General features: G+C 41.5%; 1 protein-coding gene and 1 non-coding gene across 2 annotated transcripts in view; both read left to right on the top strand.

Moving 5' to 3' along the window:
• MYT1L (myelin transcription factor 1 like) overlaps positions 1–27,589 on the top strand; it is a 639,239-nt gene that overhangs the window by 387,923 nt on the left and 223,727 nt on the right. Inside the window, 1 exon segment of the mRNA XM_040348666.1 lies at positions 3,141–3,203. Coding sequence (XP_040204600.1) covers positions 3,141–3,203 — 63 coding nt within the window.
• LOC120938390 lies at positions 7,448–7,552 on the top strand. The gene has a single exon (XR_005749014.1). It is a non-coding gene; the product is annotated as a U6 spliceosomal RNA (small nuclear RNA).

Consider the following 27,589-nt stretch of genomic DNA (forward strand, 5'->3'; position numbering starts at 1 on the left):
CTCAGCAGCTAGGTGCAGCCCCATTCACTATAATGACAGGTCGCCGGAGGCCACAGCTATTCGATGCTTTCCCCACAGCCAGCGATTAGCTGCTGTAATTGCTGCTGGACGCACTTTGTGTGCATCCAGCAGTGATTACATTGGGTGATCGCTGGCTGTGCAGAGATCCATGAGTAGCTGCAGCCAACGACGACTTGCCAGTATAGTGAACCAGGCCAACGACCCCACCTAACCACTGAAAGCCGCATCAGGAACTGCCGCTACAATTTACACCAGTCTTAATCGACAGTGTAAATGTTGCCTGTAACAGGCACTCATCTAACTCATCAATTGCACTTTAATTTAGGTACGAGCACCAATCTAACTGACCTGTCTGACGCCTATTTAACTCACCTGTCTCTAGTATAGATCAGGTACAGACACCCATCTAAGTCACCTGTCTGACCTTTAATTAGGTTACAGACACCCATCTATCTCACCTGTCTGCACTTTAATTCAGGCACAGACGCCCATCCAACTCACCTATCTGTGCTTTAATTCATGCAGGAACACCCATCTAACTTACTGGTCTGTCCTTTAATTCAGATACAGACACTCATCCAACTCACCTGTCTGCACTTTAATTCAGTTACAGACACAAATCTAATCTCCTGTCTGACCATAAATTCAGATACAGACACCCATCTAACTTACCCATCTGCCCTTTAATTCAGGTACAGACACTCATCTAACTCACCTGTCTGCACTTTAATTCAGGTACAGACACTCATCTAACTCACCTATCTGCTCTTGAATTCAGGCACAGACACCCATCTAACTTACCCGTCTGCCCTTTAATTCAGGTACAGACACCCATCTAACTCACCTGTCTGCACTTTAATTCAGGTACAGACACCCATCTAACTCACATATCTGCACTTTAATTCAGGTACAGACACCCATCTAACTCACCTGTCTGCACTTTAATTCAGGTACAGACACCCATCTATCTCACATATCTGCACTTTAATTCAGGTACAGACACCCATCTATCTCACATATCTGCACTTTAATTCAGGTACAGACACCCATCTAACTCACCTGTCTGCACTTTAATTCAGGTACAGACACCCATCTATCTCACATATCTACACTTTAATTCAGGTACAGACACCCATCTATCTCACATATCTACACTTTAATTCAGGTACAGACACCCATCTATCTTACATATCTGCACTTTAATTCAGGTACAGACACCCATCTATCTCACATATCTGCACTTTAATTCAGGTACAGACACCCATCTAACTCACCTGTCTGCACTTTAATTCAGGTACAGACACTCATATAACTCCCCTATCTGCACTTTAATTCAGGAACAGACACTCATTTAATCTCCTGTCTGATCATTAATTCAGGTACAGACACCCTTCTAACTCACTTGTCTCTAGTATAATTCAGGTACAGACACTCATATAACTCCCCTATCTGCACTTTAATTCAGGTACAGACACCCAACTAACTCACATGTCTGCACTTTAATTCAGGTACAGACACCCATCTAACTCACTTGTCTCTAGTATAATTCAGGTACAGACACCCATATATCTCAGCTGTTTCTGCTTTAATTCAGTCACAGACACCCATCTAACTCACCTGCCTACACTTTACTATGGATTTAGGACACGTCTGATTCGCCTGTCTGTGCTTTAATTCAGGCACATACACCCATCTAACTCACCTGTCTGCCCTTTAATTCAGACACAGACACCCATCTAACTCACCTGCCTACACTTTACTATGGATTTAGGATCCATCTAATTCATCTGTATGTGCTTTCATCCAGATACAGGCACACATCTAAATTACCTGTTTGCACTTTAATATGAATTTGGGCACCCATCTAAGTCACCTGTCTGCCTTTTGGTTTAGATTTGAGCTTCCATCTAATACATCTTTCTGCACTTTGGGTTTAGGCATCTAACTCATTGAGGTACAGTACACATGAATTCAGGTATATAACTCTCACACGCACATCTAACTCACTAGTTTGCAGTTTTATCCAGATTTAAGCACTCATCTGTCTCACTGTCTACACTTTAATCCAGATTTAGGCACCTATCTAGGAAACCTGTCTGCACTTGAATTTAGATAAAGGCAAGCACTTGATTTACTGGCTGAACTTTAAGTCAGGTATAGCATTCACCTCATTCATTTTGATGATTCTACTGGCCCTTGTAAGCAACACTAAGATTGCCCATCTGGCTGTTTTGAGCAGTTTTGGTGTACTGAAGCCTGTGTTTTACCACTGAATTTGGATAGTAATCCATTATATAAGATTCACAAGCAGGCGATGCCGCAGGTGAAATTTAAGTTTCCTCTTATATATCTTACAAACAGGAAGCTGTGGAAACTAGGGTTTTACTGAAAAACTCAAATTGACTTTATTTAATTTCATGTCTGTAATATTAAACAGAATGACTGTAATTCTGCCATCTTTTAAATAAGAGCAGTCATTCTCAGGATGCATGCACAGCACCATTAAAGCATTTTCACTGTGCATGATCATTGTGCTGTAGCTAAGTTAAGGAAGATTGTTCTGTATTCCTTAATAGGTAAAATAATGTGCTTAAATAGAATAATTGTGGAATAATATGAAGGCATATAAAGTATCACCATAGTCATCTGTCTTCAGCTAGAACAGAAGATACATCCCTTTAAAATACCTCTCTGCATCTGCCAGAAAAAGAAACATACCTTAAAATACATTGTCTGCATCTAGTGCAGGAATCTAGAACATCCATCTAACTCACCTGTCTGCAGCTACCACAGAACAATGCTTCTCTTTAAATTATGTGCCTAGGGCGAGTATCTAAAGCATCCACGTAAGTCACCTGTATAGAGTTAACAGTGAAGAATTGCTTGTAATTAACCTGTCTACTACTCACGCAGAGGCAGGTTTGTCTCAAACATACCTCTCAATATCTAGTGTTGAATTAAATATCACCTGTGTGCAGTTAGTGTAGAGATACTGTTTAAGAATACCAGTTTTAGAAGTCTTATCATGCCCTACCAGTGTCTGAGAGATGAAGCCTAGTCTAGTGTTTTATCCAAGATATACACCAACTACATCTTTATCCCTTGTTCCTTCCCTACAGCTGTCCTACTCCTGGCTGCGATGGCAGTGGCCATGTTAGTGGTAAATATGCAAGACATAGAAGGTAATTATAGTCATATTTTTCTCTTTATTTTTCTGTTTTTAAAGGGGAACCAAAAATGTATGGAACTTGTACAGTATGAGTGTATTGTATTAGGTTACTAGGCCAAGTGATTCATCTGAGGATTTTGTGTAAAATGAACCTTGAGCAGTTACATGATTTTTAAACTGCCCGTTTACACCTATGCATTGTGTTACTGCAACAAACTACAACTGGTGTGTTGCAGTGCCCTTAATTTTTAATTGCCACCACAATAAACAAATTCAATATTTAGCCACAAACCCACAACACATCAGACATGCCATAAGTTCTGGTGTGCTGGATCAAAAAATGGTGCATGTCAGTCCATGCCTATTTTTACATTGCATTGATATCCCATTCATTTTGACACATATTCGCTAACACAAATGCAGTGGTGTGAATGGGTCCATGTTAGACTTTTATTCTTGACGTGGTCTTTGCAAAAAGAGCATTAGTAGTTAGAAATCTGGAATCCATGGGATTGTTGTGAATCATGACTTCCACTCAGTTTCTGTTAAGTCTCCAAGACAAGAAAGTGAAGTAAAGAAAAAACAGCAAACTATGAAAACTCTACACGAGTTTTAACAATTCCCTTTTCAATCCAAAACAAAAAAGAAAATAAGTTTAACTTTAGATATAAATTTTCCTTTTTTTTGTACTCATTTCTCAAGCTCTCTCTTGGTTGTAATGAAAACACTGGTATATCCTCCTCTTTCTGTAGCTTTGATTTTTGAAAAAATGACCCAAAACTGGAAGAATTGCTCTCAACCACATCCATAAAAGGGCTAGACTATTTTAAAGCAGAGTAGATATTGATTTACTTTATCATCCTAGATTTCTGGGCCTATGGCAACAAGAAGTAAGATGTAAGTGTCCAACTCTTGAGGTCACTGCCATTCTGAGAGGCTCTCATGATCGCTTTCTAAGTTTCCATTTGTTTTTAGATGAAAGTGAATAATGATTTATGGCAGGACTGGAAAGATCATGGACACCAGAGGGAGATTTGACCAACCAAAGAGATATAAAAAGCCAATCAATTATTTAGCCCAGTAGTGTCTGCTGGTAGATGAAATATCAATTTTAGCCTTGAAGAACTTCTCTGAAGCATATTGAATAAAAAAACAGTCTTTGTTTTAATAGAGTAGTGTGTGAATCTTGTGAAAGGGTGATACGTGTCCTCTTGTATCTGGTAAACCTACGTTAAACCTCCCTAGTTGCAGTTGGTTAGTCATAACTCCATCTGAGTGTTCTACAATGCAGGTATGGTTTTTGCACTGTTAGGCAGATCAGGGCAGGTATGAGCATACTGGCAAAACATACAGGGCCAGATTCAGAAAGACTGGCGTATTTTTAGGCTGGCGTAGCGCATCTCAAATACGCTACGCCGCCGTAACTTAGAGAGGCGAATACCGTATTCATAAAGAACTTGCGCTCTAAGTTACGGCGGCGTAGCATAAATGGGCTGGTGTAAGCCCGCCTAATTCAAATTATCAAGGCAGTGGGCGTATTGTATTACAATGAGCCGTGACCCCATGTAAATGAGTGGCCGATCGAACGGTGCATGCGCTCGCATGCTCAGAGTCACGTCGAAAATACTCCCTAAGATACGTCGGCTCAATGTTTTGTCGACGTGAACGTAACATACGCCCAGCCCCATTCACGTACGACTTACGCAAACTACGTAAAATATGACGCTGTTCAGCGTAACTATGCTCCCACGATACGCCGGCGAAGGCAAGTTACGTCGGACGGCTGAAGCCTTGTTTTTGGATGTATCTCGCTTTGTGAATCGGCGTAAAGATGCGACGGCGCACATTTGAAATTACAGCGGTGTATCTGGAGATACGCCGGCGTACATCGTTTATGAATTTGGCCCAAAGTGTATCTGTATTTATTCTAAAGTGACAGCAGAAATGACAAGCGTCTATGATTTCCTTTCAAAGCTTCTTTGAAGTCCCCAAACAGATACGTTTAATATGTGCATTTTGATTTGGAGTTCAGAGTTTTAGTCCATCCCTTTTAAACTACCACTCCTCGCTAGTCACTCATCACTACTGGCCGGTGAGGCCCACATCACAGTGAGGGGTGCAAAATGTGTGTTCAAAGCAGTTACGACTTGCATTCAAAGACCTTGATAGATTGAGGGCCCTGGGTTGAGTTGGCCCAATGTATTCGGCAGTAAAATTATTAATCTCCTTATATCACTTTACTAGGTTTACTTTTAAGCTGGCTTTGACTTTAAATGAATATGTTGTGAGTCATGTGTACATAAGTACAGGGCTAAGTGAAAATGCCACAACAAGCCTGACTCTGGAGAAAAGAAAACAAGAACAAAGTTGGACCCATTGTCACTAGAAACCAGTGAGGAATCAATTTTCATTTATGAAAAAATTCAACAAAAGGGCAACAATTCCACTCCTACCTAATATATTTCCATCTTAGCACCAATGTTATCAAGCTTAACTAGAGCACTGCAAATGTGATGTAAAAAGTCATAAAAAAATAACAAATTTTACCTTCCAAACCCCCAGTGTTTACATATTGTCAACAATTGACTGTGGAGTTTCCATACATGCATGTGTCAGGTTTTCCAGCTCTCTTTAATATACAAGTGTACATCTTCGCCAGCACACCATGGTTCGACAACTTCCGTCCAAAGGTTTCTTTTAATGAAAGAGATCAGGTCACAGAGATAAGTGCAGCATTTCAGAGCCGTGCAGGGCCTCTTCGTCTTTACATGCCTGACGAAGGGGCCCTGCGTGGCACCAAAACTTTGCACTTATCTCTGTGATGTGAACTCTTTCATTAAAACAAACGTTTGGATGAAAGTTGTCGATCCATGGTGTGCTGGCGAAGATGTTTCCAGAACCCAACTGGTAATCGCTGCAGCACCCACCATTTTATGAGCCATATTTGTCAGGAACGTGTGTGATAGGAATATTGACCAGACTCTTTAATATACAGTCAAGAGCTACGTGGACAGAGCTTCAGAAATCATTATTGCTAGAAAAGGCAGATGGCATTCCATGCATATGCTGAAATCACCTGTGAAACTTTCTCACCTCTAGGCCTACTGTCCAGTGATTGTAAGTACACAGTACACTATTCCACCAACACAAATAAAAGACTTGTAGAGGGGAAATAAGAATGAGGACCCCCGTTAGATGAAACTGGTTGGAAGAACATGCGTCATCTCTGGCAGCACTACCGCTCTTGGCCATGATCTATATTAGGTATTCAAATATAATGCTCAAACTCCCTCTCTTACTGTGAGCGAGAGAATGTCACCAGCACACCTAGGATCTTGAGGACGGGTCAAAGCTTTATTCAGCAATCACATCATTGCAACAGAAGAAACATTTTAGAACCCCTTCATCAGGCCATTTGCCTGCGAGGCTCTGAAACATTGTTTCTTTTACAATAATGTTATTACTGAGTAAAGCTTTGGACCCGCTCTGGAGATCATTGATGTGCAGATGACATTCTCTTGCTCTGATTACGTTTGATTTCAGCTACAGCACCCATTAACACTCATAGCCACTTTTCAGAGACATGTGCATTGGGGATAGTTTGTTGGACCCTTTTACGGTAAGGTCCCAACCCCACTTTTTCCAAAATTAGTTGGAATTTCTTCTGTTGGGATGCAGGAAAACTAGTTAATATTTTTGCATGGCATTGCATTGTGTTCTTAAAGGGGTTGTAAATAAAGCCTTGTGTTTTTTCACCTTAAAGCATCCTATGCATTAGGGTGAAAAAACACCTTGTGCTCTCCGCTGCCCCCCGAGCCCCCGTTTTACTTACCTGAGCCCCGAACTTCCGTGGGCCCGATCCCGCATCATTTTCTTCACGGATTCTCGGCTCTTCATTGGATGGATTGATAACAGCGGAGCCTGCTATGTATGCCGAGTGTACGACATGGGAGCGTGACCGCAAGGAGAGAGCTTCCCAGAGGGGGTTAACTATTGCAGGGAGGTGCCGCAAGAGCCGCCGTGGGACCCCAGAAGAGGACGATCGGGGCCACTCTGTGCAAAACCAACTGCACAGTGGAGGTAAGTATAACATGTTTGTTATTTTTATTTTTTTAAACGTGAACCTTTAATATAACTTTTAGATAAACATCCTTGTACTGTACATTCACACTGCTTAGGGAGTTTAATGCACAACTAGAAACTGTCTGAGCTCTGATGTTGCATCGACTACCATGAGCATACAGTTAAGCGTCTGTGGTCCTTGCTTCGGCAGGACATAAAAAATTGGACCAATACAGAGAATATTAGCATGACCCCTGCGCAAGTATGATGCAAATTCATTAAGCATGCCATCATTTTTCTCATTTTTTTTCTTCTGTACCTTGTACCCAAGTGATGGTCGCTTCCTCTTTCTGTTCATATCGTTCTCTTACTCCTTTTTTTGTCTTTTTTTCTGCATTATGTAATGTCCTGGTATTTTCAGTAGGGCATTTTACTTGACACGCAGTGGATTTTCTTTGACAGACTTGTATTTTCCTGAACATCTCTCTTTGTACTAATTTATGGGTTTAGGCCCCTTTAAGTTGATAATCAGTGCTTGTACTATAAATTGTGCTGCTTTGTGTCCGTTTTAGTGTGTCTTTTTCACCTGGTCACTGTTATGTCCCAGTATCTTTCTTATTGATACTTTTGACTCTTTTTGACTCTGTAATGCAGCTTCTTTTCTTGTCTACATTTGTTATGTATCAATAATAAAAAAAATGTTACCTTTATAACTTTAAAGGTAACATTTTTGTGCATTTAAAAACACTTTTACTTTCTTCCAACTGTCCCTTTTTTTTAAATCAAATATATTTGGCCCCTGTTCTTCTTCATTTGACCCTGTTTTTGTAAAAATTCCATACAAATATTTACCTAATAAAACCCAACTCTAGGTAAAAAATGTAATTTAAACAATACATTGTGATTCAATTACCTTACTTCTGAGTCTTGATTCCAAACACCTCTTTCTAAGAGATCCTGCAGTGTAATGGATCAAAGTCACAGTTTGATCTGCCTTGGGGATCAGGCATTTTTACCTGCTTGTTATCTTTTTGAGCACTGGTCTCCTCAATGCCCCGATGAGTTCTCCTTCCTCTGAAGTCTATGAGAGAGAACCCAGCCACTGCACGTTCCACCTCAATGAATAGGAGATGTCCACATGCAGTGCAGGCAGTGATGTGGACAACCCAAGAAGGAGACAAGGAAGTAAACAGAAGAGAGAAGGATTGCTACATGACCTTAGCTTTAGGCAAGTAAAATGGGCATTGTGATATTTTTTTTTTCATATCAGCAGTTAGTTGGAGGAAGTTACTAATAGTCTGAAGTTATACTATACTAAACTTTTTATTTCACTGCTAAATTCCTTGATTTGTAATTTTGAAAAGCCAGTATAAAATAAGGGGTTAAAAAAGTACTTACTTATCAGTATAAAAGTGCATAATGACAGGGAAGTGTCATTGTATTTGGTAATATCTACATTAGTTGGATAGAACTGTAAATTCTGGCAGGGATAGCTCACCACTGGAGTCTCTGATATGTAAATGAAGATTTGTGAGGATTAAACCATTTCTCTATTTAGACTTCAAACTGCAGATAATTACAAAGTCACTGATGATAAGTGTTACAACATGCAGTATGTGGTCGTTTAATGAAAAGTGCAAGCATGCAGAATCCCCGAAAACTGCCGGCCTGACTAGTGCTGTCCCACGTATAGCAGCAATGCCAGGGGCCTAATGACCACATTAAATTGTGTATTGTGCAACATATATTCAGGAGGAGTATTAGCCTAAAACATTGTAATCTAGAGATTGTTTAATAACCTCATTACCTAGACCTGATTCAGCTTTTTAGGTTTACATCATAAAAACCTTTGGCATTGTTCCTTCCAGACAAAATGTTAAGCTTATATTTTTTAAGGTAGCAAAAGTGTACATGGGCAGTAAGAAAATAAATGTATATATAGAAAAAAAATGCTTAAAAGTAAATTATTCAGCTGTTTTATTTTAAAAGGTGTGTGTGTTTGTGTATATAAAAAAGAAAACAATTGACTATAGGTGTGGGGAAAATGTCTCTTTGAGTCTATGTGATATATAACAGGACTAGGAAACAAAAAATATTAAAGTGTATGTATTCCCAAAATATTTTATTTTTTTGTATGTTTTGCATCATGTCTAAAGTTTTCTTACCTGGAGATCCTGCTATAAACAGCACTTCTCTTCCAGTAACATCATTTCTCGTTTTTTCTAAGCCTCAGCCATGCAATTAGTAACAATGTTGTCATCCTGCAATCAGGGGCGGATCCAGAGTCTAGTCTCGGGAGGGGCACTACCAGAAAATATTTTTTTTGAGGGGCAATTTATCAAATGGCTGGTGTTAGCGCTTCAATGATCACGGCACCATGGTTGTTTTGGTATCAGGATGATTGAAATTCATTATTTCTATTATTACATGTACCGTATTTATTGTGCTATAACGCTCCCCGGCGTATAGCGGGCACCCCCCCGAACTTTAAGGAAAATTCCTGGGAAAAAAAATACTTACAGTTTGGATGCCCCCCGTCGGTGTGTTGCCCGTCGTCCATCGCGTCCTGCCTGTCGTCCATCGCGTCCATCGGCGGCCTCGTCCGGTCTGGCATCCTTCTGCGGCCATCATGATGTCCTCCCCGCTCGATCCCCGCTTCCCGCGCTGTGTTTGAACCACTGCGCCGACATAGACCGAGCGCAGTACACTCGGGTATAGTCGGGCAGGCTCGGCTCCTCTCGCGTAAAGGACGTACAGGACACACAGCATGTGACCGTTGGTATATGCCGGCGCAGTGGTTCAAATACAGCGCGGGAAACGGGTATCAGCGTATATCGCGCACCCACGATTTTGCCCTAATTTGCAGGGCAAAAAAGTGCGCGGTATACGCCGATAAATATGGTAATATAAAATGAAATAGCTCAACTCACCATAATGCAGAATCAGTGGGAGCCCCGAGTGTTTCACATGCCACATCACCTGCCACCCGATGCAGTTTGCCACTTGCCACGTCACCTGCCACATGTTGCGGATTGTCACTTGCCACGTCACCTGCCACACGTTGCGGATTGTCACTTGCCACACATTGCAGATTGTCACTTGCCACATCACCTGCCACACGTTGCAGAATGTCACTTGCCTGCCACCAGATACAGATTGTCACTTGTCATGTCACCTGCCACATGTTGCAGATTGTCGCTTGCCATGCCACCTGCCACCAGATGCAGATTGTCACTTGCCACGTCGCCTGCCACATGTTGCGGATTGTTACTTGCCACGTCACCTGCCACAAGTTGTGGATTGTCACTTGTCACATCACCTGCCACATGTTGCAGATTGTCACTTGCCATGCCACCTGCCACAAGTTGCGGAATGTCACTTGCCTGCCACCAGATGCAGATTGTCACTTGCCACGTCTCCTGCCACAAGTTGCGGATTATCACTTGCCACATCACCTGCCACATGTTGTAGATTGTCACTTGCCATGCCACCTGCCACAAGTTGCGGATTGTCACTTGCCACAAGTTGCGGATTGTCACTTGCCACGCCACCTACCACATGTTGCGGACTTTCACTTTCCACAAGTTGCGGATTGTCACTTGCCACATCACCTGCCACATGTTGCGGATTGTCACTTGTCACGTCACCTGCCACATGTTGCGGAATGTCACTTGCCTGCCACCAGATGCAGATTGTCACTTGTCACGTCACCTGCCACAAGTTGCGGATTGTCACTTGCCACATCACCTGCCAAATGTTGCAGATTTTCACTTGCCATGCCACCTGCCACAAGTTGCGTATTGTCACTTGCCACTTCACCTGCCACATGTTGCGAATTGTCACTTGCCACAAGTTGCGGATTGTCACTTGTCACTTGCTAAGGTGGTGTTTTGCTTGTCAGTGTCAGGCAGCAGAGAGATGATGTAATCTCTCTGCTGCCTGCACAGTGAGTGCGGAAGTTACTGCAGGGATGCAAGGCGGGCGAAGGGCGGTGAGAGATGATCTCATCTCTCTGCTTCCCCCCCCGGCTGCCGGCTTGTTGATTGGCCAGCTGCCCTACCCACAGAGCCGACCAGCTGACCGCCCACTCTCTCCAGCGCCCGCAAATTCCGCAACTACCACCCGCTCAGACTCTCCAGCGCCCGCAATTTCTGCAACTACCGCCCGCTCAGACTCCCCGAAGCCTGCGAATTCCGCAACAAACACAAATTTCTCGGGGGTGGCAATTGCCATGTTGCCCCCCCCCCCCCCCGGATCCGCCCCTGCCTGCAATAGAGCTGACATGGTGGTCAAATGACCACTTTAAATTGTTCCTAAACATTGATTTAGGACATGACTCTCAGAACTAAGAGCTTACATAGATATAGGTTTCCATTTCAAAGCTACAACTTTCTTACAGCCCAATTATGCTGCAGATTTGCAACCTACAGATTGTGGCAAGTTAGTGGTTAATGCAAAAACAAAAATCAAGCAGGTATCATATATTTCAGCTATTTGGTAGATTTTGGGGTTCTTAGGCCCCGTACACACGACCGAACATGTCTGATGAAACTGGTCCGTGGACCAGTTTTTTCTGACATGTTCGGTCGTGTGTATGGCCTATCGGACCGTTTTCCAGCGGACATTTTTCCAGCGGTCCGTTTTCCAGCAGACAACAGTTTCTTAGCATGCTTAGAAACTTGTCCGCTGGAAACCTGTCTGTCGGACATGTCCGCTGGTTAGTACGTCTAACCAGCGGACCGAAATCCCACGCATGCGTCGAATTGATTTGACGCATGCATGGAAGCATTGAACTTCCTGGTTTGCGCACGTCGCCGTGTCACCATCACCACCACGTCACCGCGTTCTCTGTCCGTGGGGATTTTGGTCTGATGGTGTGTACACACATCAGACCAAAATATCCCAGGAGACATGACCGATGAAAACGGTCCACGGACCGATTTCATCGGACATGTCTCCTCGTGTGTACAGGGCCTCAGGTCTGCACACAAGCCAGGGCTATTACAAAGGGTCTCTATGTTGGATGTTTATCTTACATTAAAGTGGTGAAAATGATCATCTTGTAAAACGACCCAATCAGTTTGAAATAGAAAGACAAAACATTTGTGAATAGTGTAAGGGTTAGCTCGGTAGCGGGGGGTGTGACCTCCTGAGTGGGTTCATTACCCACTGAATTATACAGAGAGGAAGCCGTGGGTGGTTGAAAAAACAAGGGTTATGGTTTATTCTTCCATATTGCTGGAAACAAGTGCAAGCATCCAAACAGCATAAACAAAACATAAAATAAACCCTGGCCACTTGGGCCGTCTACCTTCACAACACAGGAACCTACCTATGGAGTCTGGCACAGCCTACTGCTGGGCAGACACTGCTGGTCTTCCAGCAGAAAACAATAGTCTTTTTGATTTTCTTATCACACAGCAAAATATCAACAACCACTTCACCTTCAGAAGTCTTTCTCCGCTCACTGCTCTCCTTAACTCAACAAGCCGCAGGATGCAGCATTCAGTAGTAAGCACGTCTAATTCAAAGTAGCAAGGCAGTGGGCCTGTTGTATTCAAATGAATCGTGACCCCATGTGAATGCATGGCCGAACGAACTGCGCGAATGCGCGCGCATGCTCAGAATCACGTCGCAAATACTCCCTACGATACGACGGCTCAATGCGTACGACGTGAACCTAACTTACGCCCAGCCCCATTCACGTACGACTTACGTAAACAACGTAAAATCCGACGGCACTTCCGATGTCCATACCCTAAACGACTTAGACCAGCTTTTTGGTGGTTTAACTTTACGCCGAAAAAACGTCTTCCGTAAACGACGTAGATTACAGCGACGGGCGCAAGTACGTTCGTGAATCGGCGTATCTAGCTCATTTACATATTCAAAACGTAAATTGATTTTACTGCTCACCACCTTATATGAAGTTTATCAGTTATTTAAAACTGCCATGTTTGACCCACTATAAAAAAAAAAATGGACACGTTTAAAGCATTTATATGTATATTATTGGTTTGTACTGATTGATGAACAGTGAGCTACTTGTGTGACAGTTGTTTTTTTTCCATAGTGATGAATGTGGTCATTCACAGATGCAGCAATGCCTCTGTCGCTGCAAGGGACCATAATCTTGTGAGTGTCTGTAATATGCAGCTCAGCACAGGTCTCAATGAGATTTTATTTACAAGGAAATCTAATTATTATTACGGTAGCTTGTGTCAGCAGAGCAGACATGAAAAGATCACTCTGCTCATTCTCTCTACCCACAGCCCCTGTAAGAACTGGTGCTAGACTGGCTTGGGTTTAGAAACTATGAAACCCACAGTATGTATTGTTTTAGGCTGAGATTCAGAGCTATTCAAAAGATATGTTGAAGTGTTACTAAACCCACAACAGTAAAATCAGTCTGTATATACAGTAAAGCATGCTTGTTAAAGTGGTTGTAAACCCTTACAGACCATTTGGCCCTACAGGTAAGCCTAGATTAAGGCTTACCTGTAGGTGCAAGAAATATCTCTGTAACCAACACGGTTAAGGAGATATTTGCAGAAAAGGCTGCACCGATGTCTGAGCATGCCATTAATGAATGAGACCGTGCCGTCCCTGATGGCTCCCACGCGCATGCGCAGTAGTGACATTATCGCTGCTCCGGCAGTCACATCGCAGGAGCAGTGATACCCGGAAGTCACTCCAGGTATCATGGCGGTGCCGGAGGAGAGGAACGAGGGTCACTGCGGGGGCTTCGTACTCAGGTAAGTAATTCATACTTGCATACTAGCTCATTATGCCTTTCTCTTGCAGGTTTTTTTTAAAGAAAACTTTCAGAGGGTTTACTTACTCTTTAATCCTGAGCATTGTGTCAAAAGGCTGTTTGATCCTGTCTTCTATGATCCTCCCTTTCTTCCACAGTCCCCAATCCATCTCCTGATAATACAGAGTCTTGGGAGCACTCTGTATTTGGGAGCTTGCATGTGATCAGCACTGTCCAGACAGAGGGTCAGGGGTCCTGCAGCCTCATAGGACAGTCAGAGTAGAATGAAAACTCCTCCTATAAGCTTTAACCAGACACTGATAGAAGTCATAAGACTGCTGTATACTGCTGATGAGAAAAGGTATTTAGCAGTTTATATTTACTAAAATAATTGCATGTTCTGTGCACTGTGGGGGACCAAATATATTGAATGCAGGGTCCTAGGTTTAGTAACTCAAAAACAGGATACGAAAGCTATTCCCTCGTCAAACTGAACGATGTGTCCTACGCTTACAACTTTCTGGCAACCAGTGCACATGCTCATACATAAATTCACAGACATTTCTTTACAAGATAACCTAGCTGCGGTCCTACTTAACCTCACCCCTTTGTCAAGGAAACATTATCACAGATCTCTATTTAAACATCTCCTTAAAGTGGAGGTTCACCCAAAAACCTTTTTTTTTAACATTAGATTGAGGCTCGTTTTGTCAAGGGGAATCGGGTGTTTTTTTTTACAATCGAAGCTGTACTTACCGTTTTAGACATGCATCTTCTCCGCCGCTTCCGGGTATGGGCTGCGGGACTGGGCGTTCCTCCTTGATTGACAGGCTTCCGACGGTCGCATACATCGCGTCACGATTTTCCGAAAGTAGCCGAACGTCGGTGCGCAGGCGCCGTATAGAGCCGCACCGACGTTCAGCTTCTTTCGGCTACTCGTGACGCGATGTATGTGACCGTCGGAAGCCTATCGGAAGCCTGTCAATCAAATAGGAACGCCCAGTCCCGAAGACCATACCCGGAAGCGGCGGAGAAGATGGCTCTCTAAAACTGTAAGTACTGCTTCGATTTTAAAAAAACTACCCGATTCCCCTTGACAAAAGGAGCATCAATCTAATGTTAAAAAAAAAATTCGGGTGAACTCCCGCTTTAATGCTGCACGGGCTTGCATTCCACCTCTATGGAAGCAACAGTCCACACCAACAGTGACCCAATGGCTCACAAGAGTGAAAGACATTGAACAAATGGAAGATCTGATCTTTGCTTTATGGGATAAGTCAGAAGGAGTCCAGATGGTTTTATTGTGACCTCTTCCGCTTCTCTGACAAATTCCTCCCATACACTTAATTAAGATTCATTGTCAGTGGTCTCCACAGCTTGACTGATGCAGTTGTCCTCTGTTCCCTGGGGGTGACCCCTCCATCCCCTACCAACCTCCCTAGCTTTCCCCCAACATCTCCTCCTCCCGTTTTTTTCTATTTAAAAAAAAAAAAAAAACATGGCGTGCACAGACATGTGTTATTTACCCCGTTTTAAACTTCCTTCTACGACGTGATAGTCTTTCTGGTAATTTGGGGATATCCTCCCTCAAACAAGCTTGCCTTCAGCACAACCTGAATGAAGGGTTCTAGACATGTAGGTACAATTGTTTTGTTTTTCTTATTGCATTTACTGCTTGCCTCGGTCTTTTGCAATATAGTATGAAGTTTTGGTTGTGGCTTATACACTTAATATTGATTGATTCTTCTGAGAAGTTGTCTTTTCACTGTACCTGTGACACAATAAAAAAAAAAAAAAAAGAACAGGATATGAAAAACAAGGTCACTAATTTAATTTTCAAAAGGCTTATAGTATACTGTATCTAAACCCAAGAGCAAATGAATGTATTGCAGCATACTCATCCTTAGCTGTGGTGTGATGTTTTCTCTTTTTTTTTTTTCTTTTTTCCTGGTGATGTTTTCTCTTTTTGTTTCTTTTTTCCTGGTGATCCAGCCAGTAACACACCCCTGCCCTATAAAGGAGCAGTGTTGGAACCCTAGGCTACACTTCTAATTTGGACCACAAAATCTCCTCCTCTTCTCACCTTGTTTAACAGGAAAGTGTTTTGTTCTTCTGTTTAAAGGGGTTGTAAAGGTACAATTGTTTTTTTCCTAAATAGCTTCCTTTACCTTAGTGCAGTCCTCCTTTACTTACCTCGTCCTTCCATTTTGCTTTTAAAGGAGTTGTAAAGGAAAACATTTTTTTTCCCTAAAATTAAGGTCTGCAAGGTAGACAGACAGAATAGTGTAATGATTCTGTTAAAAAACGAGTAAATACCTATTAAATTCCTTCATCTATATCACCTCCGGCGTTCTAGTTTCTGTTCTCTCATTCACTTCCTGGTTTGCATCGCTCGTTCATGTAAAAACTACATTTCCCAGTATGCATTGCGGCACGCCCAGTAATTCACACCTCCTTGAAGTCTCTAACACGTAGAGAGTGTCCTGCCACACAGATGTAGTTCCCAGGAGGGGGCGAGCAGGTTACTGACCACTGCAGTAAAGCCTCCCTTCACGGTGGTCAGTAAAATCACACAAGCAGGAAGTGAACAGAACAGAGAAGAAATAGAGCAACTTCTGAGCAAAAACGAACAACGAGGAAGTGAAAAGAGGAATGTCTGCGGGTGAAGGATGCTTATTATGAAAACAATTATTTTCCTTTACAACCCCTTTAAATGTCCTTATTGCTTCTGAGAAATCCTCACTTCCTGTTCTTCTGTCTGTAACTACACACAGTAATGCAAGGCTTTCTCCCTGGTGTGGAGTGTCATGCTCACCCCCTCCCTTGGACTACGGAAGAGTCAGGACGCGCTCTACGTTGCAGATGGAGAAAGGAGCTGTGTGTTAGTGGGCGTCCTGACTCTCCTGTAGTCCAAGGGAGGGGGCGAGCACGACACTCCACACCAGGGAGAAAGCCTTGCATTACTGTGTGGAGCTACAGATAGAAGAACAGGAAGTGAGGATTTCTCAGATGAAATAAGGACTTTAAAAGGAAAATCGAATAATGAGGTAAGTGAAGGAGGACTGCACTAAGGTAAAGGAAGCTATTTAGGAAAGAAATTGTACCTTTACAACCCCTTTAACCACTTGCCGACCAGTGCATGACGATATACGTTGACACAGTGGCACAGGCAGGCAAATGGGCGTACCTGTACATCCCTTTAAATTTGCTGCCCAGCAGGAACTCGATGTTCCCGGGTGGCACGTAATTGCGGTCGGCAAAGGCAGAACAGGGGGATGACTTTGTAAACAAGGCATTCCCCTGTTCTCTCTAGTGACAAGTCAGTGATCTACTGTTCCCTGTGATCGGGAACAGTGATCAGTGATGTGTCACTGGTAGCTCCTCCCCCTAAGAGTTAGAACCACTCCCTGGGACACACTTAACCCCTTCAGCGCCACCTAGCGGTTAACTCCATTCACTGCCAATGCTTATTGCATTTTTTTGCCCCAAAAATATGTAGAAGAATATATATCGGCCTAAACTGAGAAAAAAAAAATGTTTTTTTTTAATAGGGATATTTATTATAGCAAAAAGTACAATATGTTGCTTTTTTCAAAATTGTCGCTCTATTTTTGTTTATAGCAGAAAAAATAGAAACCGCAGAGGAGATCAAATACCACCAAAAGAAAGCTCTATTTGTGGGAAAAAAAGGATGTACATTTTGTTTGGGAGCCACATCGCACAACCGCGCAATTGTCAGGTAAAGCGATGCAGTGCCGAATCGCAAAAAGTGCTTTGGTCTTTGGCCAGCCAAATGGTCCGGGGCTTAATCGGTTAAGGAAAACAAATCTATCAGCTTAAAACCTAGACCTATCATATGCACAGTTCCCCCCAAAATACATTAGACAAGGGTGCCTGTTGATGTCCAAGGTTACCCATATCTGTCCTGACTCCTGACATACTAATGAGTATCTCAGAAGCTTCCATTATACAATGGACCACAGGGAAGTAGAGAAACCATGTCGCAAATCTGAATGTTTTCTTTTCCAGAATCAGAAATGAAGTTGCAGCATTAGTGATTCTTCTAGGCAGTAGCTCATAGAATGAAGGCAATTAATGAAGCAATTATATTGTAAAGATGCAGAGACACTAGAAGCTGCCGTATGCTGTGCAATTAATAGCTCCACGGACAAAACATGGTTAAAGTCTTCTGAAGTTCTACATTTAGCCTAGCTGCAAATACTTTATGAGGACAAACTTTATTGTTGAGCAAGGAGATTGAAGCACTGGCTACAAGCACAGTCATAACGAAGACTACCCCCAGTGCTAGCGACCTTTTGTCTGTCAGTGCTCTCATTATCTTCTACCCATTATCCAAGCAGAACAGTTTAAGCTACAATGTCGCAATTTATTTTTGGTCCTGCATAATGTCTAATAATACAAAATATATCTGTTTAATGTGAAGAAGGGCATATGTGAAAAGCAGTCAGACATCTGCTCAGGTCAGAGTAACCTGAACTAGCCAGAGTGCACTAAATACAAATACATTTTCTCTCTTTTTAAAGCTTGGCAAAGAACTATAAAGCCTTTGAATGTAGTCTTTCAGATATACAATATTAGGGTAAAATATGAAATTGAATGCAAGCCATTTAAAAAAGCCAATATCATGCTCAGCTCAACTTAGGCCGCGTACACACGGTCGTTCCAAACCGATGAGACCATTTCCATCGGTTCACCGCTGAAGTGGCCTGATGGTCTGATGTGCGTACACACCATCGTTCCAAAAACCGATCGGGTCAGAACGCGGTGACGTCAAACACACAACGTGCTGAATAAAACGAAGTTCAATGCTTCCAAGCATGCGTCGACTTGATTCTGAGCATGCCCGGGTTTTGAACCGATGCTTTCTGTACTAACCATCGGTTTGGACCGATCAGGCAGCGGGCCATCGGTTTGATTTTGAAGCATGTTTTAAAATTTTGGACCGAAGGACAACAGACCGATGGGCTATACACACCGTCGGTTTGGACCGATGAAACTGAACCTCGTTCCATTCTCATCGGTTTTGTCCGACCGCGTGTACGCGGCCTTACACAGTTGTCACTTGAATGAGTGTTCCCAAAAGAGCATAGCAACGCTGTATCCTGACCAAGGCCAACAAGGCCCAGGCCTAGGGCAGCACTTTGCAGGGGGGCAGCACAGAAGGAGTCCCCACTGGCTTGAGCTACAATGTTAGTGTAGCGCCAGTCTTATGGGGCGGACTGGGCTGAGAGGCAAATTAGTCTAGCGCCACCCATAATGCGGCCGCACTGCTTCTGGTATGCGGGCAGCCTGCATTCCGTGACTGTGGGGGGGGGGGGGGTCACCTACCTCACTGTGCTATATGTTTTCTGCTGCACCATTGGCATGGTTTTATCTTCTTAGTCCTCTCCATTAAATTATCAGAAAATTGTGCTTAAAGTAGAACTATAGGCAACACTTTTTTTTTTTCATTTTGGAGTAAGGGAAGGTTATAGCACCTATCAGTTTATTTTTTACCATCCCTGTCACATTGCAGAGATTTCACTTCCTGCCCCATAGCCAAACAGGAAGTGAGAGGAAATCTATGCAAATTAAGGGAATCCATTGCCCCCCTCGGAAGTAGTGTCCCCATTCAAAAATGTCAGGGCAGGTCTTAAACAGAAAGGAGTGCGGCCTTGACGGGAATGAATGGGTCATACTTAAATTAGGGGGTGCACAAGTTTAGTCGGGCCTAGGGCAGCACAAAACCTAAATACATTACTGAACATAGGGGTTTGTATACTAAAGCTAGAGTGCAAAATCAGTCACATTTCTGCATAGAAACCAATCAGCTTCCAGGTTTTATTGCCAAAGCTTAACTGAACAAGCTAATTTTAGAAGCTGATTGGTTTCTTTGCAGAAGTGTGACTCATTTTGCACTCTCCAGCTTTAGTAAATAAACCACATAGCCCCTATTTTTACTGTTCTGGAAACAACTACATTTTTTTGATTTACCCTTACTTTCAGTCTAAGTAGTTACTAAGTCAAACAAAGTGGTTGAATCTTGCTTATGGGGACACAACAATATGGCCTGAAAGGATTAATAATCCCTCACCACACTGTCCAAAAAAGAAAGAAAGAAAGATTTTGTATATAACTATACTATTAACCTCCCTGGCGGTATGATTCTGTCAGAAAAAACATGCTAAAAGCGGTACCATTATTTGCAAGGAAATTTGGCGTTTTATATTGTAGGTCTGTAATTTTTAGAAATAACTCACTTAAATCTGACCAAACAAGATTCTAATAGGCATCCCAGGTATGACATTTTTTTAAAAACAAAATTATAAATTATAATATAATAAATAATTATAAATAATTATAACAAATAATAATATAATTATAATAAAAATTATTCAATAATGTAATCAAATCAAAATCACTGAAATTTGCTCAGTTGCAGAATTGTTGCTGTCATTATTTTTTTTTTTTTATGACGAATTTCCCCACAAATCGCTATCGCACAATTCTGCAAGTGATTATAATTTATTATCGCTGTTTTTTAGCTGATCTAAAACTATTTTTGACATAAAGGGACACTTTTGGTTGCTATGGACAATCTACAGTTTGCAGGCAGAAAGAAACGTTTTTATTATATAAAATGACATGCATGACACAGGACAGACCACTAGGGACAGGGGGGGTGTGTTTTTTTTACATACAGTACTGTAATCTATAAGATTACAGTATACTGTATGTAATGTGTTTGTTTACTTTTTTGAATTTGGCGCCGTTCTCCGTCCCCGTGCGTCGTAACGTCGCAGGGAACGGAGATCGGCGTCACACGGAGGCACTGTGTGAATCGAGCGAGGTCCTGCTCGCTCACACAGCGCGGTGGCATCGCTGGATCCAGGGACAAGGTAAGTAACTTGTGCCTGTGGATCTAGCGAGGCAAGCCCGAGTCTGACTCGGGGTTTCCGCTCGCAGCAGGAAAATCTAACCCCGAGTCAGACTCGGGAAGACCGCCAGGCAGGTTAATAAACCTCTGGACTGTTTCTTTAGTATACCCCAAAGATAATAGCCACGTCTCTGCCCTCTCTTAGAAAAACCATCACAATGGTGTAACTTCCTGAGAACTGGGCTATTACTGTATGTAAATATGTGAATGTGTTTCTAAAGCTTAAATATTTTAGTTTAGTTTTAAGTTTAGTATAGAGTGGGAAAGGGTTAGAATCTCTGTCAAGTTTGCAATGAGGCTGTTTCTTTCCAGTACACAAGAACAGCACATGCAGCTGACCACCCACCTGCAGACAGAGCTTCAGGGCCACCTATTGATTCTGGTACCCAAACTCATACTTTGTAGATGCAGGCTCAAGGCCATTCTGAGACATCCTCCATGTCACAGCACCCATTCACCCTTTAATGCCCAGCACTCTTGACTTGTAGGCCTACACTCTCATGTGCCAGGTTAGGGTTCAGGCACCAAACACCTGGGGCGAATGCTACATGGGCATCCGGGTCACCTGGTACCTGTGGAGATCCCCTTTCACCACCAGGAAGGTGACTCTTTTCCCCTAACTACCACCCACTCCCGAGCCAATAAGGCTTGCACAATCATTAACACATTAATTATTCTTCTCACTGTAGCTTAACCCCATGACATTCACTTAATACAGTTTCTCTGGCAGTACACAGGGATGAGGGCAAGGAATCGTGTTGCTTACAACTTTACTTGAATGATTTAACTCAACATAACAGTCCAGTTCTTTGCATTTCTTCAGTAAAAATAGTATATACAACTTCCCACATTATTGGCAATAAAGTGAAGGGTACCACTCTCTATTTACTGGTTTGTTTAATAGACTGTGTCACTAACTACAGGAGGGGTGCTGTAGTGCTTACTCACTATTCAGAGCATTTCCCTGCCAGGGAGCCCACAGGTACTGCCACCTATAAAAGTCCATGGCTATAAGTGGCTATATGTTTTCATACAAAAGCACTTGCAAAAACACATGTATGCATACAGGCATACAACCCTGGACACATGTATTTATTTTGTCTATGGAGATTTTCCTTTCCTCCCAGTTTTTAAAACGAAAAAAAAAAAAGTTAGCGGAAATCTCTCTAAAAAAAAATGGCTGTCACTTGAACAATCATTCCCATTGAATGGTTTTGCCTGTATTCTTGTTTGAGGGCAGAGACTGATGTGAATGTATAATATGTATGTAAAATTGATGCCGCTATATAAGTACAGTACCTATAATAAATAAAAAAAGTAAATATTAATGTGTAAAGTATATTAAAACATAGCAGCCATTCTGAAAACAACTCCTATTTATATAAATACAGTTTGATCCAAATCTTTATGGATTTACCCACTTTTATGAAAAAGCTGAGCACAGTCTATGTGAATGGATGACACCATAAAACTAAATTCACCCATTGCTGAAATCTTGGATCTCAGGCTCCAGTGCCCAGCTCTGTGAAACCATTTGTACTGTGTAGACAAAACAACATATATTACTGTTAAAGGGAATTTTATCTTTAACTGTAACTAAGCCACATGTGGTCCCTCTCTCCATCCAAGTGCCTATCATATCATTTTTATGTGGTTCTAAAGACTTTGTACCTTTAAAGCCTCTATATGAGAGAAGAGCCGGCAACGTCAAAGTCCTTGATGCAAACATTTATTGGCTAAATTTGAGCATTAAAAAGCAAACAGCTGACGCATTTCGGCATGAGCCTTAGTCATAGCTAGCCAGCTCTTCCCTCGTATATGTTGCATTTAGGGTGGGAAGACACACTGAGACTTGGTACCTGTGCTGCAGACTGCACACTAGGATTGGATTGCCTCTGTTGAGAGGACTTCATCTTTCATCTTTCCTTACGAACCTTTAAATCCTATCTCAGCAGCAAATAAAAAGCAGATTCTGGAATGGGGGAACATAGAATTTTGGACCTATTACAGTTAGAATTTAGACCTTCTTAAGGGGCGTTGTGTGTAAAAAAATATTGGGGTTTGAAAATATATGTATTTACTCAAGTTGAAGCAAAGGGAATGCCCCAACTTTCACCCTGTATTAATTTCCCACAAACTATAGCCCATATTGTAACAAAAAATGAGTTTAGTTGTTTTGATATTTATTTTTCATCTGTTTCTACAATTTATTACATAATATATATGGAAAGGGAGAAACATTGGGGGAGATTTGCTAAAACTGGTGCACTCAACATTTAGTGCAGCTGTGAATGGTAGCCAATCAGCTTCCAACTTCAGCTTGTTCAGTTAAGCTTTGACAATCAAACCTGGAAGCTGATTGTTTTTTATGCAGAGCGGCACCAGATTTTGCATTCTCCAGTTTTAGTAAATAACCCCCAATGTTTTTTAAAGCTGGCCATTTGCACTGTTAAATGAAAATGAATCAAGTGTAGGACATACAGTATAAGGAAGAATCTGTGATTATAGTGGTAGAATATTGTGGTCAGGTAAAGAAGGGCTGAGCAGCTAATAGACCAAAGCTCCAGATAACAATAACACAAATATATATACCTATAATGCAGGTTTACGTTTTACTGTATGCCATGATAAATGCATCCATTCCTTCAAACCTTATTTTACTATAGAAGACCCAGCACTTTTGAATTTTAAATCACTCTGTTTAAACTGGTATTTATCTTAAAAAAATCTAATTCTATTTAGCAGTTTTGTACTCCCTTACAATATTGCAAATCATTACACATTGAGTAAATTACAATGATTTCATTAACATCAAGAACTTGACAAAAAAAAAAAACATTATATTTTGCAGTAAAATGTAGTGAGTAAAATATTATGTTTTTATTCAACTTTCATGACTGAATAAAACATTATAATTTACTCAGTAAATGTTGTGGTACATGACAAAATTTTACTGTTCTCTGAAAAAAAATGTTTGTACCACAAATAAGAAAAAGAAAATGTTTAGTTGTATCTACTATAATGCATCTCTTGGACAGCGCTGTAAAGAGGGAGGGGCAGCATCAAGCCTAAAAATGTATAAACGGTGATAACATATTTTAGATTTAATTTCCCTCATCTGTCCACATCTTGACATTCGTGTTTAAATGCAGAATATGAAGTCTCACTTGGAATGATGAGAGGAGTCAAAAGACTCATCTTAGGTCAAGAAGCATAAAATAATCTCTCTTTTCTCTTGTTTGTTGGTCTGTGCTGTAAAAGGTAGCAGTTACCTTGTACTTGGTGATAATCGAATAAAGAAATTGGATGGATTCCAGAGTGTGGTTTCTTTCTATATATCCTTATCCTGTGTTGGTGACGAGTGGAAGGTCATCTAAACCTGAGCACCTGGTGTAGAGGTACCAGTAATCAACTACTATAAACAGAGGTTCTCACAGTTAGAGCGGTGCTGCGTGGGGTATATGCTGTAAAAGGTTGTGAATATTATAGACAGTGTGTTACCTGTGCCACCTGTGCCGTAGGTCTATGTCACTTCATGTGTGCTTTCAAGTTTGCCCCTTAAGTCCTGGAGTAGACAACTATGGTCGTAGTAATAGCCCCGATCCAGCCTCTCTGCTTCTTAGTTATGTAATCACTGTGTCAGCCTTGAAAGTCACTGGGGGTCCATACACCAGCCAATTATTAGCAGACACGTAGCAAAAAAACAACTTTCCCATGTACTGGTCCTTAACCTAGTTTTTAAATTTCTAAGGTACTTTATACCAGTGGAAAATAAATGATCCCTTTATATTTTTCATTACTTTGAAACCAATATACCCCATGGTTTTTGTTGGTTTTTGGCCTAATTTTTTCATCCAGCTAAATTATATCTTAAAATATTATATCAGAATAATGCCTTCTCTGTCCTGAAAAGGACACTATCAAGATCAGTTGGGTATAATATAAAAGCAAATGAACCATTGTCAGACAAACTGTCACAGCTTTGGTTCTGCCTTCCAAATCTAAGCTCTAAAAGTGCAATCTCTATAAATGATTCATTTGTGATGAGATAGCTGTAACTTACAGTCACAGTTTAGTTAGCAGACAATAACTCTGTTTCGAAAGTTTTATTGAATTTTGAATAAAAGGTTACAAAGTACAATTAAGTATTGTACGTCGCACAAGGGCGTTGTTGAGCACACATTATGACATTAGCTATATGTATCTACTAACAGCTTTCATATAATTCAAACAGAAGGTGGAGAACGTAAACTAATGATATACAAACAACGCTCAAGCCCCTCCCCTAATGTGGCACCCCAAGTGGGATCTGTTTTGTGCCACAGGAGTGAAAAGGCTTCACTGTGTATTCTCCCCCTAAGAGTATAATAGTTCCCAGCAGCTTGCATGGATAAGCAGACAATAACTCACATGACATCTTGCAGATTATAGAAAGCTTTAATCCAAACTTGTGCATATCATAAAGATGATCATTGGATAGGATCAAAAATCATATGTCCAGCTCCAGAAGTATATACAGTTATGGGCAAAAATATTGGCACCCCTACAGTTCTGTCAACAATGCACCACTTTGCCCAGAAAATTGTTGCAGTTACAAATGTTTAGGCATTCTCATGTTTATTTATTTTATTGGTATAGCACAAAAAAGTGGAGAAACAAAAAGCCAAATTTGACACATTCCATGCAAAACTCCAAAAATGGACTGGACAAAATTATTGTCCCCTTCTCAAAATTGCTAGAATTAAATGCATTCCAAGTTGTAATGCTCCTATAATTTGTAATTAAACTCACCCATATCAATTAACGGGTGCTGACAATATAGAAATCACACCGGCAACCAGTTAAAACAGTGAAACATTGACCCAACCTTTCTGTTGTGTGTCTCTGTGTGCCACACGGAGCATAGAGTAGAGAAAGAGCAGCAAAGAAGTGTCTGAGGATTCGAGAACAAAAATTGTGGAAAAGCAAGTCCATCTCCAGATATCTTGTTCCTGTGTCCACTGTGCGCAACATTGTCAAGAAGGTTATAGCCCATGGCACTGTAGCTAATCTCCCTGGATGTGGTCTAAAGAGAAAAATGTATCAAAGAGTTTGCAAAAACTTACCTGAGGAAGCAAAAATCCTTTTTGGAGAATGTGCTATGGACAGATGAAACAAAATTACAGCTTTTTGGTTAAGCCCAACATTATACTGAAAAGAAATGAGGCCTTTAGAGTCAAGAATATGGTCCCTACAGTCGAAAAAATTGTGGAGGTTCACTGATGTTTTGGGGTTGCTTTGCTGCTTCAGACACTGGATGTCTTGACCATGTGCATGGCATTATGAAATCTGAAGACAATCCAAAAATTCTGGGGTGCAATGCAGGGCACAGGGTCAGAAAGTTGAGTTTCTGTCAGAGGTCATGGGTCCTACAGCAGGACAATGATCCAAAGCACATATCAAAAAGCACTCAGAAATGGTTTAAGACAAAGCGCTGGAGAGTACTGAACTGGCCAGAAATGAGCACATCTAAATCCCATAGAGCACCCGTGGAGAGATCTCAAAATAGCAGTTGGAAAAAGTAACCCTTCCAATCTGAGAGACCTGGAGCAGTTGGTGAAAAAAGAGTGGTTCAAAATTCCAGTAGAGAGGTGTAAGAAACTCATTGATGGTTACAGGAAGCGATTGATTTCAGTTATTTTTTTTCAAGGGGTGTGCTACCAAATAATGGTGTCCGTTTATGAAGCAGTGAAGAGCGGTGATCCCAAGGATCACCAGTGATCACAGCCCATAAACAGTTTATGAAACAGTGATAATCGGGGGGAGAAGTGTTTGAACTTGTTCTCCCGCAGATTATCTCTACACACAGAGAAGTCTCATAGACTGACACAGTAACGGCCAGTTTATGAAGCTGTGATCTGAGCTTTTCACTGGCGATCTGAGTCAGAATTCACACTCCCTGATTCACCATCTCAGAGCTGGTGAAGCGGGGAGTGAAGAGGGAATCCCGGGGGTTCTGCGGAGGAAGGAGAAAGATTTTTAACTTCCTTCTATCTTGTTCAGACCCCCCAACACTGTAACCATGTCCCCCTGTAATATTTATGTGTATACATATATATACATAAATATATATAATGTGTACATGTACATATATATAATGTGTGTGTATATACATGTATATACAATGTGTGTGTGTGTGTGTGTGTGTGTGTATACATATATATATTATGCAGGGGGACTCGTTGTTATTTTAATTACATTAACCACGCCGTCTTTCAGTGCACTGAGCGGTGATAATTTATCACCGCTCAATAAACTGACATCTCCATATTTCTGTGAATTTCTGGTCCGTTCTCCACTGTTTGAAGCGTTGGTAGATCACTTCACTCCTCCAAGGGTGAAGCGATCTTCTCCGCTTCATAAACAGGCAAACAGAGGAGAAAAATCTTCACTGTAAATGCCGGAGAAAGAAGCAGTGAATAGATTTCACTGCTTCATAAACGGACACCAATTAATGGAGGGTGCCAACAAACTTTTTTGAGTAAATTTTTGCAGTTTTACATGAAATGTGTTAGATTTATTTTTTGGTTTCTCCATTTTTTGTGTCATACCAATACAAAAAAAAGAAAAAAAATGACAATACCTAAACATTTACAATTGCAACAAT

The sequence above is a fragment of the Rana temporaria genome, chromosome 4 (assembly GCF_905171775.1).
Source record: "Rana temporaria chromosome 4, aRanTem1.1, whole genome shotgun sequence".
NCBI classification, from domain to species: Eukaryota; Metazoa; Chordata; class Amphibia; order Anura; family Ranidae; genus Rana; species Rana temporaria.